Genomic DNA, 19936 nt, shown 5'->3' with positions numbered 1-19936 from the left:
TTTTTATACACTAAGATATGGTTTGACTATTTTCCAGGCAGTGAAGTTGCATCTGAATTTGTGTCAAGTTTTTTATATTTTTACATGCGAGTTCCAAATGAAACTGAAATGGAATGTTAATAAAGCTTTTTAATGTTTTTTGAAACTCTAAGACCTTTTAACTACTTTTCAAAATGCATTTGAATGTGTGTGCAGTTTTGCCAAATTTCCAAATATAATTTACCCTAATAGGACAATGTCAGTTAAATGACGAAACCCTAAGAAAATGGTCCAAGGTCAGATGTAGAAAATTAATTCCTTAAATGTATGTAAAATATAAAGTCATTATTCTTTTCTAACTTCAATTTCATAAATTGTCCCACAGAGGGTTAAATGCTTTTGTAAAATGTAAAAGAAGGAAATGTTTCAGATTCTGATATTTTATATAAAAATAAGTAAATGAGTGACGCTGATTATGTGACTCCTTTGTAAGACAGACTCTTTCGGATGTGCATTTCTGTGTATAATGCGGTGCTTTATTCAACACTTTGTTATGTGTGTTGGCAGTGAGTAGAAGATGCGGTTCTGTGTAAGAGCTCTGAGTGGGGCGGCACAGCGGGTTCTCCTGGCTCCAGTCTGTGGCTTTCAGCCTCTCACTGTTGTAGCTCGCAGTGTCAGTTTCTCTCCGGGCCAAGTCGCATCCAATGACAGTTTTCACTCAGTGTCCTCTGGATCAGATCATCCCAAAGTTCTCATTACCGGTATGACTGCAGGAGACAAGTGGCTAGACCATTTATTGTGTAATGTTAGTTTTTAAAAGATTGTGTGTGTGTGTGCAAGCTTTGAGGCCTAAATGGATGTTATATAAACCTTTAGATGTCATGTTTCCCTGGTTACCACATTCTGAAGCATGAAATGTAGTCTCCATGGAAACACATGACTGATGATAATGATTTTAATCATATTTTCTCTGTTTTTCTTTTCAGGGGGTCTGGGTCAGCTGGGAGTGGGTCTAGCCAAACTGCTCAGGTGAGACTGAACTAGGGCTGTCACGATTATCCTTGATTAACTGGCAAAATACTGGAAGTGGCTCATTCCATGGATGAGAATCCATGAAATGCATTTAGACCATTTTCTATGGCTGCACGATATAATAAACCATTTAAAAATCAATTAATACAAATAAGTATGCAAATTTTTGCTCATCACGATTTCAAAATAAAAGTTTGAATTATTTGACATTTGAAATAAATGATGTTTGGCCAATATTAAACGAGGATTTGATCATGCTGTAAAGTGTAACAACAACAATCATCAGGCCAATGGCGCCCTCTTCAGGCATTTGTTATAATATATAATGTACACAAGTTGATTGTTTATATTATGAATATTACATTATGCATTTTAAGTGTTTTTCAATAAAAAAATAAAAAAACATCTGATGACTTGATTTTGATGCTTTATTTGAAACAATTATTATTGCCTCATTACTAATTGTTAGTGACAGCCCTAGACTGAATGTTGCCAAAAGTTTACAGGGTTTGGTCAGTCAGAGTAGACAGATTTCATAGAAAATCTTGTAGTGTTTGATGGGAACAGTTTGTTAAAAAGATAAAAAAATAAAGCACACCTTATTTCAGAAATATCTGTCAGGTAGAAACTTTTTATGGTATTCCAGACAAAATCTTGGGTGCTTCTGAATACTCAAAAGTCCTATTTCCACCGGATATTATTAAGATGCGTTTTGGTCACTTGGAACAGTTTGGTGACGTTTAAACAGGTCTAAAACGTTTTGAGCTTGTCCACTTTCTACCACTTCCAGAAGTTGTTGAAAACGCATTCGACCAGATTGCTTTCACAGGTGTATCCTTCACCTCCTACCCTAAGGGGGTGTAGCTGAGACACAAGGAAAAGAAGCGAAGAAATTAAACGAGGATGCACAAATAAGAAATGAGAAGCACCCATTGTTTAATGCACTCTTTAATTCTGGTAGTAAATAGTTAAATATGAGATTTTTGTTTATCTTTTGTTATAGGATGCAGTTTGGAAAATATAATGTAATTCTGTCTGATATCAGGAAACCCCCAAATCATGTTTACCAAAGTGGTGAGTTCTATTTACTTATGGTGGGCAGCATCAATTCTTTCTTTTTTACTTATTTATATTGATTTTAGGCTTTTAATTGTAAATTTTGACTTCAGGTCCCTTTATATATTCCGACATTTTGGACTACAAAAACTTGCGTGAGATTGTTGTGAACAACCGCATCACTTGGTTGATACACTACAGCGCCCTTCTGAGTGCAGTAGGAGAGGCCAATGTGTCCCTCGCTCGTGACATCAACATCACTGGTTAGTCACAGAGAGATTTGGCATTTGTTTCATTTGTATCATTTTCATCTTCAATCACGGTTCAGTGGTAGAGCTTTCTTTTCCAACTTCCTCATCTTTAGGGTTGCACAACGTTCTTGACATTGCCGTCGAACATGGGCTCCGTCTTTTCATCCCCAGTACTATTGAAGCCTTTGGCTCCTCCTCCCCTCGTAACCCCACCCCTGATCTGTGCATCCAACGACCACGAACCATTTACGGAGTGTCCAAGGTTCACGCTGAGCTAATGGGAGAGGTCAGTACACTTTTGAGAACACTTAATCCTAAACATTTTGTGAAACATTTAGCATGATATTAAAAGAGAATGAGAAAAGAAATAGTATAAGCTTAGGCAATAGGAAATATATATCGACAGCCATTTCATGAGGTCTTAATGCATATTAATTTCATGCATATTTTGCTTTTTTTTTTTTATGCTCTGTGATGCATTATTCAAATCACATTTTTCTGTTGTATTTTCAAGTATTACCATCACAGGTTTGGTCTTGACTTCCGCTGTCTCAGATACCCAGGAATCATTTCTGTAGACTCTCAACCTGTTGGAGGAACTACAGGTGAGCATATCTCCTGTGGAACAGTGTTGTTGTTGTTGTAAACTAACACTATTAAAAAGTATATATGTTAATTGAAATAAAGCTGAAATAAAATAGAAAATGTTAGATGAAAAACTTAAACTTAAAAAAAAAAAAAAACTTTTCAGAAAATTAGAAATGATGCCTTGGCAGCTAAAGCCAAGTTTCCACCAAAATTACTTGGAACAAGGAACATTTTCCCCCCAGACCTGTTGCTGTCTGCATTTCCATCGTGGTGTAAAGTACCATGAAGATTAAGCATATTAGTCCGGTGATGTAGGACTGTGCGTGACTTTCCAGTTCCAGTCTGTCCAATTTCGTCCTCCACATATAAGCTTAATAAAGCCTTAACCTCATCATGCATCCATTGGTCATATTTTTGAAACTCAATTGTTGATTTGAATAGCGAACCACTCTTACTGCACACACTGCAACATTCGCACTGCGACTTCTAAAAATGGTGGTTGAAATAAAATGCTGCGTGTAGTCAACCAATCAAAATGCTCTGTGAACTCAGCCAATCAGCATGTTCAGCACCCTAGTCCTACCCCTGAAAGTTTATGAACTTTGAAAAAGTACTACCTTGTGAGCAGGTACTTTCTGTCAGGAAAATTTTTACCCGGAACTTCATTTAGACTCTGGTTCCTGCAAACGAAACACACCGAGTACCACACCAAAGTCCCTAGTTCCTGGGGAAACACAGCTTAACTGAAATAAAGTAATTACTACTGAAGTATTAAAATTACTAAAACTAAAATAAAAATATCCTCCAGCTCCAAGTCTCCTGCGTCTCCAATGGAACCACCCAGCCTCCCTCTCCTACCTCCTCTACCAAAACTAGCCAGTCCTTTGGCCCTGCCTCCACTGGCTCCTTTCAGTCCCTCAGCTCCCCCACTGTTGACTCTATTCTGCTGCATGGATCTGCCTCGGGTCGTATGGTCTCCAGTTTCACCTTGGCAAGGAGATCTCCTGGCTCCGCCTCCAGCCAAGCCTGTCACTCCACCTAAGCTCGTCGATCAGTTGGCTCCACCCTGGCTCCTCCCTCCCTTGGCTCCACCTGGGGCCATTGTTGTTGCAGTTCCACTGGGCTTCCTTGTCCCTGTGTCTCCACCTTGATCAGTTGTTGCTCTGCCTGCAGACTTCCAGGCCTTTAGCTGTGCATCGTCCCTCCACTCCATTGACTACTTTGGGCTCCGCCTTCCCTCCGGCTTTACCTTAGTCCTCAGTCCCACCGCCTCCGCCTCAGTCCTCTGGCACTCTGGCTTGGCCTCAGCCTCCAGATCTATTGGTGGCATTGGCTATTTGGCTCCACCTGGGTCTCCACCTCTATTGCCAGCCCTTTTCCTTCTTCCAAAGGCCCCTTCCACCCTCCCCAGTTGGACTCTTATTTGACAGGAGGACACACAATTCGGGAGGGGAAGCTACTGTAACAATCTCAGTCTCTTCAGTTTCATTGTGTTTTTTTTTAGTTTTTCCTGTCCCAATTATACTTTGCAAGACGTTGCAAGAGTTCTTTTTGCAACTTAGTTCCCTTATGACTCATTTCCACTGAGCGGTACGGTTCAGTTCAGTACAGTACAGTATGATTCGGGACAGAAGCAAACCCTACTACCCCCCTACTTGATAGGCGTAGTGTATGCCGGAAAGTAGTGATCGACGTCATTCTCACGTGAAGAAGAAAGTGACAGTAAACAACAATGGAGGACATACAGCAGCTTTGTTTGAGTAAAGGCTGAAAGCTGCAAGGAAAAACAGCCGAAAAATTGTGTTGCAGTGATATTGTGTTGTCATTCCCCTCGTAGCACATGCAAGTGACAATTCTCTGTCAATCAATCACTGTATATTTAAGTCCTCAGTTTCCTCTGTTCATTGTTCCGTGTCATCTTTAGTTTATGTGGTTGTGTTATATTCTTTATTCCATGATAATCATTTTGGTTTCAGCCACATGCTGTGACACCCTTGTAATATTTAATCAAAATAACTTCCCTTCCCTCTTGCAGTGACAGCTCTTCTCTGACGATGTTTACTAGCGTGAGGGCAGGACAACCTGTCACTCACATGAGATCGACCATAGCAAATGACAATGATCTTGTGATTCAATCAATTCCCAATAGACAAAATAAAGTCCCGCCCTACATTTTTCTTGTTGGAGAAGCCGTTTCACGCAGACACACGTCACAATAGAAAGAAAAAACTACTGCAACTTTGGTTTCATACCGATTTAAATGGTACAGCAATATATGAATAACACTAAAATAACACTGCTCTGGAAGGCTAATGTAAAACCTTCACCTCCATTTATTCTGTCTCTTCTATCAGACTATGCTGTCCATATCTTCCACAATGCTGTAAAAACGAGTAAATTTGTGTGCAATCTGAGGCCTGACACAAGACTCCCCATGATGTTCATTGAGGATTGTCTGAGAGCCACACTGGAGGTTCTGGAAGCTCCTGCTGAGATACTTAGTATGCGCACATACAACATCAGCGCCATGAGCTTCACTCCAGAGGAGCTGATTCGAGAAATCAGGAGGCACCTGCCAGACCTGCAGGTTACATATAAGATTGACCCAGGTCGACAGGCCATTGGTAAGGGCCTGACACATCAGTATAAACACAGTGTTGCAATTTATACTATGATAAAATTAAAGTGTTTTTTGATCATGCATGTAAATTTGCGTTTAAATAAAACATTCAGCAGATAATGCCATTTAGACTCTTCCAAACTGAACACAGGTCAGTGTGATATCTGTGTTTCTGTGTTATTGCTTCTAGCTGACAGCTGGCCAATGATCTTGGATGACGCCAGTGCCCGCAGTGACTGGGGCTGGAAGCATGACTATGGTTTGCCAGAGCTGGTTCAGACGATGCTTAACTTTACTGGATCAGACTCCAGAATGTCTCAAGCAAACTAAGCACCATCTGCTATTATGTGTATGAGGTTTTTGGGACCTAATGGAAGGGATGGTAATTGGGCCCTGTAGTGCACTAAGATTAATGAAGGTCAAACTGTCTGCCTTTTTCCATATGTAGCATGTATTTGTTTTTCCTGTTAAAGATAAACCAAATATTTACAAGGTTCAATTATAAGCTTAAATTGTGACATTTATAATGTTGCAAAAAAAAAAAAAATTGCTATTTCAAATAAATGTTGTTCTTTTGAACTTACTAATCATCAAAACATTGATAATAATAAAATGTTTATTGAGCAGCAAATCAGCATAAAGCTGTTATTTTAAATTGTAATAATATTTTATGATATTACTATTTTTACTGTATTTTTGATCCAATACATACAGACTTGGTGAGCATAAGGGACTTCTTTCAAAAACATTTGTACTGACCCCAGACTTTGGAGCGGTAGTGTATACTTATGAAATATTGGGTGCTTGTGTGAAAGAAATGTAATATCATAGTATAAAATGACAATCATAATTATGGTGCTATTTCTAAAGGGCATTATTAGACTCTTAGTTTTATGAAAATAACCTCATCATGGTCCTTATACTGTAGCTGAATTCCATTGTTTGTTTGTTTTTTTTGTTTTTTTTGTTTTTTTACTTGTGAGAACAATTTATTTAATTATAAAGACTTGACATCTGTAACTCTGTAATATATATATATATATATATATATATATATATATGTTAAGCTGTAAAAGGATTAGTGATTAAATTAATTTAGTAGCATTTGAGAATCACTTGTCTTTTTCATCAGTCTTAGTGATACAATAGTTCACCCAAAAATGTCATTCTAAACCTGTATGACTGACTTTCTTCACAAAAGAAGATACTTCGAAGTAGGGCTGCAACGGTTGCAAAATAAAAGTCTATGTTTGCGTAATATATATGTGTGTATTCTGTGTATAATAATTATGTATATATAAATACACACATTCACGTATATATTTAAGAAAAATGTTATATTTATATTTAAAATTATGTTTATATGTAATATATATATATATATATATATATATATAATACATGCATATATTTCTAAACTTTATACCTGTATGTGTGTGTATTTATTTATACATAATTATTATACACAGAACACACACACACACATATTTCATAAACACAGACTTTTATTTTGCAAACGATTAATCGCGATTAATCTTTGCAGCCCTACTTTGAAGAACGCTGGTGTCCAAACAACATTGGAGCCAACTGACTTCCATAGTTTGGGCAATTAATTTCTTTTGTGTCTTACAGAAGAAAGAAAGTCATACAGGTTTGGAAAAATATAAAAGTGATTGGTAGAATATTCATTGTGGGGTCAACTTTTCCTTTAAGTTGTATAAAACCTTGGCTTGGGAAAAAAAAAAAAAAAAAAAATTAGAGTAGTGAAACGTCACTGCCAAACTGTTCATATGTTTAATGAAATGCAGTCAATAAAAAACCAGAGCTGTCGCTGGTTTTTATGGCCACTGCAAATTTTAAGGAACTCATTTAGATATGGGCGAGAATCTCCTAATTTATTACTCCATTTGGTAAATATGAGTGAATTGGGTTGGAATTCAACCATATTAGCTGCATTGTGGATGTGGCCTCTATACACAGTTCACACAACTTATACATTAAGAAGTTATCAAACTTTATTTTTATTATATTTCATGAATCTCAAAATATAGAACTTTTATAGAACTGTACTTTAAATTCCCTTCTTCTTTGATTTTGTAGGAGTTGACACACTGTGCTTTTTAGGGAAAACAGGTTGATTTGCGAAGTGCCTCAGTTTCATCTGCAGCAGATTCTCAGTGAGACAGGCTTCATTCATCAGAGACTCCATTATAATTTCTCCTTGCGACTGCAGAAAACTGTGCAGCAGCTCTTCTACCTCCTAAAGGAGAGAATATGAGTCAAAGAAAAATATTTTCGTGATTAATACTTTGATCTTATCTTTCATTTTATTCCCAAAGAGTTCATTAAGCACTGAAGCCTCATCTACAAAAGATGAAAATGGAACATTTGTGTAATTAGTTACTAAAACTCAATTGTTTGCTTTAGTTTGTTTCCCATCAGACAAATATTCACATTTGTTATGTTTTGTAGTAGCAACGTAAGCAGTCACCTTCAGGGATCATCCCATACAGAACAAAAATATATGGGAAAATACTGCAAAATGCAATATGAATGCAATATGAATGCAATATATTACATGATACATTTCCATATATGGGAAACTAGCGCTTATACTTTTCAATATACTGCAATATATATTTTTCAATATACTGCAATATATACATTGACCATGTATGGCTATATATTGATACATAAAAATATATAGAAATTAAGACAAACATAGTATTACATGTAATATTGATAAAGTTTTATCCTTCATTGTGTACTTATATTACATGTTTCCATATAGATGTGAATATATTGTACACACATATATTCGTAAACATTCGTAAATATATGAGTAAATATGTGAGTGATTTGCGTGTAAAGAGACCTTCCCGAAAACTCTTCTCCTGATTCACAAATACTTCGTAAACATCAGAAGTTTATCATCAAAAAGTTGATTTATTTCACTAATTCCATTCAAAAAGTGAAACTTAACACAGACTGATATATTTCAAATGTTTATTTCTTTTAATTTTGATGGTTATAACTGACAACTAAAGAAAATCACAAATTCAGTATCTCAGAATATTAGAATATTGTGAAAAGGTTCAATATTGTTCAAAAATCAGCTAATTAACTCAAAACACCTGCAAAGGCCTTTAACCCTCAGGGGTCTGAGGATTTTTGGGACTCTGGAGAAGTTTTGACTTGCCCTGACATTTGTGCTTTTTCAGTTGTTCATAAACATATTAATGGAAAAAGTGTCATTACACTGTATTCAACACACATGTATGTACATGTTTGTGTTTTTGAAGGAATAACGTTTATGCGTGGTTATTGAAAAAACAAAAAAACTTAAGTCACTGAAATAAAGCCAAAAGATATATATTAAATCTTTGTTCACAAGACTTCTGGGTATTTGAGGTTGTAGACTAGAGTTTTTGCTTCAAAATGAGGTAAAAATTATGCTGCCTGCTTGTTCATATAAAACAATAGAGAGATTTAAATTTTCTAAAACATCTTTGGTCAAGAAACACAGTATGCGTGGAGGCATGAATCCTCATGTATAATGGGTGATTCTCACCTGAGAAGACAAAAGAATCACATAATAATGACCTGAAATTACTTGCATATTAATGAGGCCTTTCAGTCAGGTAGGCTGTGAAAAAACCCTCTGTGATCATGATTCATATCTCATCATGGTGTAAATCAAACAAACAGAAAAAACAGCAATACTGTGAAATATTATTACAATTTAAAATGGTATTCTATTATATTCTTTAAAATATAATGTATTTCTGTGATTCAAAGTGTCTGAACAATTATGTTACCTCTAGGGCATTTCATATAGGCTTTTAGCTTAAAAGCATGCACATTTGGAGAAATATTGATGGATTGTCATATGTTTGTCAATCTTCTATACAGAAGAGTAATATTTATTCAGGATTTATTGTCATTACTATGAGTGCTGGATACTGTGTTTTCAATTCATACTCACAGCCGGAGGGCGCTCTGTACACCTTTAGTCCACAAATGCCTGAGCACTAAAGAAGAATAGGCAATCCAGGAACTAACCGAACTAACAGAGGACAGAGATCGCTAGAATTTGCGTCTGAATAGCGCTGACTCCGTGGGCGTGGCCGCATTAGCGGATAATGAGCTGAATCAAGGACTTCTGACATGGCTCTCTTTTCATACAGATTACATAAACACAGAATGTTTGAATGAACAATTTGACTTACACGATTTAAAACCTGACATTTCAACGTTTTTTTTTTACATAAGTCTAATTTTTTTGTGATTAGTATTCACTAAGTTACAGTTCATTTTCTGAGAACTATCAGATTGGACTTCCTTCAGAGGGAGACGAGAGATCATGCATCATGTTAGTTTTCTTTATTTTACAAAAAGCACAACATTTTGTTTTTACTCTGAGTGTACACAAATAAAAGAAGATATTCCACAGATTAAAATGGTGTATAACTCTTAATTGTATGTGCAACATTAACAGAGTATTTTGAGTCTCTTTCACACTGGTAAGAAAAAAAACGCGGTGGTATCGCCGGCGATACCCTCAGACCTCAGAGTGTTAAATGGTCTCTCAGTCTAGTTCTGTAGGCTACACAATCATGGGTGACAGTTGTCCAAAAAACGACCATTGACACCTTGCACAAGGAGGGCAAGACACAAAAGGTCATTGCAAAAGAGGCTGGCTGTTCACAGAGCTTTGTGTCCAAGCAAATTAATAGAGAGGCGAAGGGAAGGAAAAGATGTGGTAGAAAAAAGTGTACAAGCAATAGGGATAACCACACCCTGGAGAGGATTGTGAAACAAAACCCATTCAAAAATGTGGGGAGATTCACAAACAGTGGACTGCAGCTGGAGTCAGTGCTTCAAGAACCACTACGCACAGACGTATGCAAGACATAGGTTTCAGCTGTCGCATCCCAGAGTCTGGAGGAAGAGAGGAGAGGCACACAATCCACATTGCTTGAGGTCCAGTGTAAAGTTTCCACAGTGAGTGATGGTTTGGGGTGCCATGTCATCTGCTGGTGTTGGTCCACTGTGTTTTCTGAGGTCCAAGGTCAACGCAGCCATATACCAGGAAGTTTTTAGTTTTTAGAGCACTTCATGCTTCCTGCTGCTGACCAACTTCATGGAGATGCAGATTTCATTTTCCAACAGGACTTGGCACCTGCACACAGTGCCAAAGCTACCAGTACCTGGTTTAAGGACCATGGTATCCCTGTTCTTAATTGGCCAGCAAACTCGCCTGACCTTAACCCCATAGAAAATCTAAGGGGTATTGTGAAGAGGAAGATGCAATATGCCAGACTCAACAATGCAGAAGAGTTGAAGGCCACTATCAGAGCAACCTGGGCTCTCATAACACCTGAGCAGTGCCACAGACTGATCGACTCCATGCCACGCCGCATTGCTGCAGTAATTCAGGCAAAAGGAGCCCCAGAATAAGTATTGAGTGCTGTACATGCTCATACTTTCATGTTCATACTTTTCAGTGTGCCAAGATTTCTAAAAATCCTTTCTTTGTATTGGTCTTAAGTAATATTCTAATTGTCTGAGATACTGAATTTGGGATTTTCCTTAGTTGTCAGTTATAATCATCAAAATTAAAAGAAATAAAAATTTGAAATATATCAGTCTGTGTGTAATGAATGAATATAATATACAAGTTTCAATTTTTGAATGGAATTAGTGGCACCCCTATACCATTAGAGATGCTGGCTTTTGAACTGAACGCTGATAACACGCTGGAAGGTCTCCCTCCTCCCCCGGAGGACATGGCGTCCATGATTTTCAAACAAGAATGTCAAATTTAGACTCATCTGAACATACAACACTTCCACCTTGAAACAGTCCATTTTAAATGAGCCTTGGCCCACAGGACACGACGGCACTTCTGGACCATGTTCACATATGGCTTCCTTTTTGCATGATAGAGCTTTAGTTGGCATCTGCACGGCAGATTGTGTTTATCGACAGTGGTTTCTGGAAGTAATCCTGGGCCCATTTAGTAATGTCATTGACACAGTCATGCTGTGTTGATGCTGTGTCATCTGAGGGCCTGAAGACCACAGGCATCCAAGCTCTTCGGCCTTGTCCCTTACACACAGAGATTTCTCCAGTTTCTCTGAATCTTTTGATGATGTTATGCACTGTACATGATGTGATTTGCAAAGCCTTCGCAATTTGGCATTGAGGAACATTGTTTTTAATGTATTCTGCAATCTTTTTATGTACTCTTTCACAGCTCTGCCCATCTTTAAGGCAGGAACACACCAAGCCAACGCCAACAAACTAGTGGTGATGAAAGCAAACTGCGGGGTTGGCTCACGTCGGCAGCGTCTGGGTCCAAAGTTGGCCTGACACACCAAACCGATGCTCGACAGCTTACGGCCAAGTAGCACGTCCATTCTGCACCTGCTCAATAATGCAAGTGGCAGTAGCTGACCAGCCAATCAGAATGATCAGATGGCCCGGCGGACCGATGACCTCCGACGCCGATTTCATGTCGAATTGGCCGAAAAAAAGCAGACAAGGACCAACTTCAGCCGACGGTGCACAACACACTGAGAAAACTGCCCGACAGCCAACTGTCGGCTTGGTGTGTTCCTGCCTTTACTTCTGAGAGACTCTGCCTCTCTAAGACATCCCTTTTATAGCTAATCATGTTACAGACCTGATATCAACTTATCTAGTTGATAGATGTTCTTCCAGCTGAATCTTTTCAAAATTTCTTGCTTTTTCAGCCATTTGTTGCCCCATGACAAATTTTTTAAGATCTGTCGCAGGCATCAAATTTGAAATGAACTCATTTAGTGGATAAAAGTGTAAAATTTCTCCATTTAAACATTTGTTATGTTATCTATGCTCTATTGTGGATAAAATATTGGCTCATGTGATTTGAAAGTCTTTTAGTTTTCATTTTATTCAAATTTAAAAAGCTTCCCGACATTTCCGAAATTTGGGTTGTATATTTACACAATACATTACGTATATTTTCAAATATACTGTTATATAATTTAATATATTGATCATTCATATATAGGGAAATTTATTTTCTTTCCATAAGGGATAGTAATGATGAGGGAAGTAGAAACTCATTTAACCATGGCCGTGTCCAAAATCACACCCTATACCCTTTAAATAGGGTATTATTTGAAGGGAACAGCCATTTGTAGCGGTGTGACATTGTGGCTGTGCCCGAATTCGCCCTCTATATTGACCTAATGCTCTATTCGCCCTTTGTTGATATTGGACTAATGCACCTCATTCACTATTCCCTAAATTAAGGCCCATTCACAACAAGGACGATAACTATAACAATATAGTTCTAAAAATCGTTCTAAATATAAAAGAATAGCAGAGTCCACACCACAACTATAATGATAACGATATCCACCTGTTTCCAGGGGGCGCTACTGTAAAAAAGAACGTGGGTACAACTCGGTAGAAGTAGTATACCAATTGTATTTTGTGTGTTAATTGGCAAAGAGGCTAGTGTTTTTTCGGATCATTGTTTACTTTGTAAAGTTGTGAACCTTTATGAGAGATGTCGTTATGGCACTCAGGGACAACATTTCAGTTTAGTACATTTATTAGTTAATTAGTAATATCACAATACAATTGTCCTTACTTTACTGACCTTCCACCAAAGTGCTGCTGCATGACTACAAGAGCGTCCTGGCCCTGCAATAAATGAACAACCCGCTGTCTGTACTTCACCTGTCACTGATGCGTTTCCACTGTTGAGTCAAAGGCGAGCATGCTATAGTCCAGGGCCAGTCATATATGCGATGCTAAAGACTACTTATGCTAATCATTGCAATAATAAATACACATGTAACGTAGACAACTCATTATAATCGTGCATTTAATTGGTTTAATGTTTTATCTGTCTCTTCCCTGTCTGTCACACATTCCGGTTAACCCGAATAACTTTTAACTCCAATTTTCTTCTCATGAGCTTCCTCTGTTGCTCTAGCTGAAAAGATATCAGTATAGAAAGACTGAGAGATCACTCAAACCTCCTCAGATTGCAATCATCACATAATTTCAAGGAAAATTGATAGAAATGCTCAGAAATGTGATGTAAACTTATGTGAATATATCAGTTAGATACAGCATGATTGATGGGCACAAAAATTAATTACTGTTACTGTAACATTTTTTATTGTAAAACATTGTTAAAATATTGATGTAGGAATCTTACGTCTTTAAGTAAAGGCCAAATGTTCGCAAGTTTGGATCGCTAAATCTTCAACGACTGTCAACTATTGAATTAATGAGTGTCACATTCCGCTTGTTTACTTCGAACCGGAAGACACTCAAATCACATTAAAATTTAAGGGCTTGCACATTTAAAATGGCAGACGACACTGTGGAGAAGTTAATCGCCAAGGTCCAGAAAAATCCACCACTGTTTGACAAGTCAAACCCCCTTTTCAAGGATACTTTAAAGAAAATGGATACAAGGAAAACAGTTATACCTTCGTAATTGTAATGGTCTGGCTGTATTAACACACATGACGAAGAAGACGAAGATCCAAGACAGTCTTTAATAGTATCCACAGGTAAATCCAAACATTGGAAGACAGGTAAACACAACCATAACACTGACACTGAACTGAATGAGGATAATTAACAACACACAACTGAACTGAATAACGAAACACATGACGACAGTGTCCATGACAATCAGAAAATTAACACAAAGTCCAAACAAAGGGAAACTGTGACAGTTTTTCCCCTCCCGGAAGGCACGGCATCGCATCATGAAAGAAAAGAAGAGGGAAGGAGGGTGGAGCTCTGGAGGTGGATGACGAGATGGCAAATGGATGAAGAGTAGTGGGTGAAAGGATGGTGAGAACAGGTAGACTTGAGGAGGCTCTGGTGGAGGGCGAAGATCCGGGAGGGGGATGTATAACAGGACAGTCCAGGGTGGTGAGGATGGTGGATGAATCCAGAGGATGGTCTTGAAAAGTGGCGTGCAGATGGAGACCCAAGTCACAGACAGGAATGTGCTACCAAGACAGCATCGCTGGAGGGAGGAGCCATGGTATGAAGGTGTTAGACGTGACCTTGGCGACGACAGTGATGGAGGTGGAGCCCACTGCGCAGACAGTGAGCCGATGAGGTCGAGAACGGCCGAAGACATAGGCGGCGCAACGAAGCCGCAGCGATGACCTCCCGAGGTGAAAGTGGGGATCTGGAGGTTAGAGGTGGAGCTGGAGCAATCGAGGGTGGAGGCAGAGCCTAAGGGAGGGCGGGGCTTGCTGCAGCCGAAGGGGTGGAGGGCTGGAGAGTAGTGCTGGAGAGTAGTCCACAGCAGAGGTGTGTCGATGTCTGACTCAGGTGGAGCTGACGTTTCAAGAAGCCCGGCAAGGCCGAATGGCCGATGGTCCACGGTGGAGCTGAGGGAGGAAGGGGTGGAGGCGCGGGAGCCAGGGTGACGGGTCGAGGTGGAGCGGAGCTCTCAGAGGCTGAAGGCAGAGCCACAGGCTTCTGGCATCAAGGCGGCGATGGCTCCCAGAGGGGTACACACACCGCTGAGAGGAGGCTGAGGTGAAGCAGAGGGACTGTTGGGAGGTAGTGATGACTAGGTGGTAGGGCTGGGCGATGTCTAAAGTAAAAAAAAATTTGATGGATGATGACATTGGCATCAGTGCGATTTAATTCATTGGAATTAAATTGTGTTCATTTAACTGTCAATTTCTTTTTTTTTTTTTTTTAAGTAACTGCATGGAAATTGAAATCATGCACTGCACTGGGTGATATTGTGTGATTAATTAAGATCAACATCATGATGTCTGTCAGCATCGGCAATGGACGTTGACATCGTCTATTGGCCCAACCTTATTGGGTGGTAGGAGCGACTTAGGGCTGAAGAGGAGCCTGCCAAATGACACAGATTGATGAAAATAATTAATTCCATAAAGGCAGTTTGGAGAGGTTGTGGGAGAGGGAGGCTGGGTGGGGTTAACAGGACTGAAAAAGAATCAGATTCTGACAAGGAAACCAGTACCCACTTCACAAACGTGGCGAAGCTCCCTCGAGGTGGATCCCTGGACAACTGTACTCATGTGGCGGTGTTGAGGCCGGGCAAGCAGGAACGAGCACAGGCATTCGTCCGGGAAGGTGGTTTGATGGGCAAGATTCAAATAATCTGTTAAATGTTCCTCGAGGGAGCAATTTCCCTGTTCAAGGCACAGGAGTTGCACAGCAGGGAGATCCATGAAGGGGGAAGTCCAAAAACGAACACACAAAGGAGAAAACAACCGAAAAAAAAAAAAACCTGTCGCCGTTAATCACTTTGTGGTCTGGTCTTCTGTAACAGTCTGGCTGTATTAACACACACGACGAAGAAGATAAAGATCCAAGACAGTCTTTAATAGTATCCACAGGTAAATCCAAACATTGGCAGATAAGCAAACATGACCATAACATTGACGAGACCAGACAACACTGAACTGAAACAAGGGAACTTAATACACAAGTAAATGAGGATAATAAACTGAATAACGAAACACAGTAGTGTCCATGATGACAGACAGTTAGTGTAAAACAAACACAAAGTCCAAACAAAGGGAAACTGTGAAAGTAATAAGTGGTTAGAAGTATTAATGGAGAGGAGCTCATTATGCCAGGTTAGAAAACAGTGTAACATAAAATTACTTCAGGTATCCAGTGCTAGTTTTGACAACATTGTCTTGCTTCCTTTAAGTTGAAGTCATAAAGACTAGGTGTTTTTTTTTTTTTTATTCCACTATATTGACTATGTCCTCTAAATTCACTATTAGATCCGATTGAGTACTCTAGCTATTCACTTGAAACATAGCATGCTGATGAAATCTGCTGGTTAAAGCCATGTAAATGCAACAAGAACAGCAAAAATGTTCAACAACATACACACTTTGAAACTTATATAAAGCTTAGCTTATATAGACAGACTATTATCATTCGTTGGTGTGGACGCAAATAAAATTATCGTTATAGTTATTGTTCTTGGTGTGAACGAACCTTTAGTTTACCAATATAGTTCACTTGAGGAAAGAAAACGAGTGAGTGAATTCTTAGCAAACTAAGTTTCGAAATTCTTCTATTCTTACTTTCTTTCTTTTTTTTTTTTTTTTGTTCTCCTTTTTGTTCTTTCAATCATGAGCGCCCTCTAGCACAATTACACAGAACACAACAATATTTTCCAGTGAGAGAATAGAGAGAAAAGTGCTGGGTCTCAGAAGTAAAAATTCCATTTATTTTCTTCACAGAAAAATTGATTTTCGGCGACAGCATATAAACCTTTCAAGGCAGACCTACCACAAGCTCTGAGGCTGTTAAGCAATGATCTATTCTTCTGTAGAGGCCACAAGTCTTAGTCCATGTGTTAATTTTTATAGGAAAAACCAAAGCTGTTGAAAATGTGGCCAAGGCTGTTGTGCTCAACTAGGTTAAATAACAGAGCGGTGTTCCTTTAATCCATCTTATCTGGTAACTGCTGACAGCCTGCAGCTCCTTAAGCATGAAGTAGTCTAACGCAGAATGTCTTCAGTATGAGAGTGATAACTATAGGACAATATGCAACAGAAATAATCCTTTGTTACTTCTGTCAGTATGAATTATTACAGCCTTCACATTTCACATTGTGCTATAAAATGGCAAAGTTTGCAAAATACAGTTTTTAGGTCAGTGCTGGTGGAAGCCCTGCGGTTACGCATCAGAGCCGCTCGCCAATAGCTTAGAGATTTACTTTGATGGTTTTTGAAAAGGTAATAGTGTGCCAACATCTACAGGGCAGCTTAGGATCACAATCCTGTTCTATATCACCACTGAGCAGGAAACTACATTTCAGGTTGCTTCGGAGACACTGTCCAAACAATCCGTCTACTTGACATTTATCCCTTTTGATGAACATGTAAATGAAATGTTGATAAATTCTAATTATAAGTCATTTATTGGTGTTTACTAAGGCAAGCATCACTATTAGTTTTCAAAGCAATCGTACTTATTTTTAGGCTGGTAAACAAAAATCCCATAGAGTAACATTTCTAGAGCAATTTCCAAGAGACCTTGGTGTAGACCAGTAAGAAACCACCAAGTTATCAAAACTTGAGTTTTTACACTGTAAATAACTGATATTTTGTACCTGTTTGCTTAACTGGCCTTCATATGGAATATTGTTTAAGCTGGCCTGTAATGTTGCCATCATCTGAGCTTCTGCCTTTTGTTCCCTGATTTCTGCTGTTTATTTTAAATCATCAGTTGTTTGTGGTGTTTACTAAGGCAAGTAAGTATAAGTATGATAAGTAAAATAAGTATGGTTACTTTGGAAAGTAAACATTAATTGTGATAATTACTGTTTCCTTTCCAAATTAACCATACTTATTTTTGCCTGGTTAATGTTAAAACGGGTAGGAAAATCCCACATTGATGGAACTTCTAGAGCAAATTCTATAATAGCCTATAACAGAGACTTTAGGGTAGACCAGTAAGAAAATACCTAGTAACCCAGAACATCCAAGCAAATGTGGGTCTTTATACTGTAAATAGCTGATATTTGTACCTGTTTGCTCATCCGGTCTTTATGTGGAAGATTGTTTAAACTGGCCTGCAACATTGCCATCATCTGAGCTTCGGCCTTCTCTTTGAGTTCCTTGATTTCTGCTTCTTTTCTGGACTGAGCCACACACAGGTCTTTCAGAGTCCGCTGCTGTTCCCACTCCACAGCGTCTGTACCCTCACAAAGGGGCTGTGGATGAGGTGGGCTTTCAATCTCAATCTCGCAGCTGATGTGTTGAAGACCTGTCTCACCGTTTAAAAATGCCTGATAAAGCCGCTGATGAGGAACATATGTTTTCACAATGAAGTCCAGGAGAACAGCATGATGGGCAGCAGAGAGACGAGGCTCTATCTGTGATAAATGATCCTTGATGAGGCAAATGACATCTGGTGTCTTCAAACCTAATATGAGTATTAAAAGCAAAGATTGTCACATTTATTAATCAAAAACTCCAAATGATAATAAACAGATTCCCGAGTACAGTCATTGCACAAAGCAAACTTTTTTTCTAAGACCAGGATGAAAATGTATAGAGATATTTCTATGTACTGTATTTACTCATCTAACTACATCTCTCTCTATGAAGCATCTATCTGTGATACCATCTGAAACATTTTGTGAATAACACTGGCAAAGAGAAAAACTACACAAAGTGTGATTATGTAAGATGCACAATTGACATTAAAATAAGTTGACTGATTTTGTAAATAAGTAACTGTCAATTGTCGATTGGCAATATGTATTTAAAGGGTCAGGGTGCCATGTCACAATTAGGGTGACACCATCAAACTTAACACGAAATTACAGTAAATGTAAAGATATACCCTAATTTCAACAATTAATTCGAAAACATATTAATGAATAAAAGTGTTTGTGTAATCTTTATTTCGCTATGAACAACGAAACATAAAATGACGAGCGCATGGACTTCTGGGCGTCCCTGTGATCACGTGATAAACACGTATCAGCCTAGGCATAATCAAAAAGCATTAGCTACAGCAAAAAAAAAAAAAAAAAAGTGACATTGTTAAATAGCCCACCTTTGAGTTTCGGCAGGAGTTCTTTGGTGATGTTTGCCACTTGTGCTACTGTTGACCAGGACAGTCCTCTTGTAATTGCTAACATCACATTCTCATACACAAACTGTTGATGTAAATACTGTCGTTTATCATCACCATCAAACTCCTTCCAGTGAAAACAGCTGCTCAGACGTTCAATACCATCATCTCTCTGAAACAACACACATCAGATACGAGGTTTCAAGACAACAGAAGCTGTGTGTTAATGCGCACAAACGTCCTTCACAGCAAATGATAGATGTATACTGTATCGTCGTGACTTTGGATGCATCACGCGCATCTGCTTCGTGTTTCAAGTCTCTATCAAACAAGTTCGCGCGCAGGTAAGATTCACAATATATCTCGGGCTATTTATTTTAAGTAGGCTCTAAATTGCGTTTATTTGTGTGAGAATGTGGTTTAGTCAAAAGCAAATAGCTGAAGGTTTACCTTCATCCTCGATATCTCCTGTAATGTGTGTATGGAGGCCATCATGAGACGACTGCTGTTGTGTTTGTTGCCATGGAAACCCAGAAGATTACAGTACTTTCTATGTAGTATGTTCTGTTTAAACAACGCGAGCTTTATCTAGTGTAAACTTTCGACAACAGTATTGTGATATTAATATTAGCCTAATTATTTGATTTATTATTTGTTTATGAATTATTTGATACTGCACGCATTCGAGCTTATATCAAGTGTAAACTTTAGACATAACAATATTGTGTTATTAATATTAATTATTTGATAATACTGCACGCATTTGACTCAATATATCAAAGTCATA

General features: G+C 38.5%; 2 protein-coding genes across 2 annotated transcripts; one reads left to right on the top strand and one right to left on the bottom strand.

The window, feature by feature from the left end:
• Positions 1–556: 556 nt before the first annotated feature.
• Positions 557–5856, top strand: LOC137007154 (L-threonine 3-dehydrogenase, mitochondrial-like). The gene is made up of 8 exons (XM_067368471.1): positions 557–740; positions 966–1008; positions 2015–2085; positions 2181–2330; positions 2432–2604; positions 2833–2923; positions 5261–5530; positions 5717–5856. The coding sequence occupies exons 1-8, from the start codon at positions 557–559 to the stop codon at positions 5854–5856; spliced, it is 1122 nt and encodes a 373-aa protein (XP_067224572.1).
• Positions 5857–7597: 1741 nt separating this feature from the next.
• On the bottom strand, positions 7598–19644 carry c18h8orf74 (chromosome 18 C8orf74 homolog). Its single transcript, XM_067368470.1, has 4 exons — positions 19600–19644; positions 19132–19321; positions 18095–18492; positions 7598–7786 (listed from the first exon to the last, which is right to left on the bottom strand). The coding sequence occupies exons 1-4, from the start codon at positions 19642–19644 to the stop codon at positions 7598–7600; spliced, it is 822 nt and encodes a 273-aa protein (XP_067224571.1).
• Positions 19645–19936: the final 292 nt, after the last annotated feature.

This window comes from Chanodichthys erythropterus, chromosome 18 (genome assembly GCF_024489055.1).
Source record: "Chanodichthys erythropterus isolate Z2021 chromosome 18, ASM2448905v1, whole genome shotgun sequence".
NCBI classification, from domain to species: Eukaryota; Metazoa; Chordata; class Actinopteri; order Cypriniformes; family Xenocyprididae; genus Chanodichthys; species Chanodichthys erythropterus.
The sequence above is the reverse complement of the archived record's forward strand: the minus strand, read 5'-3'. Positions and strand labels throughout refer to the sequence as shown.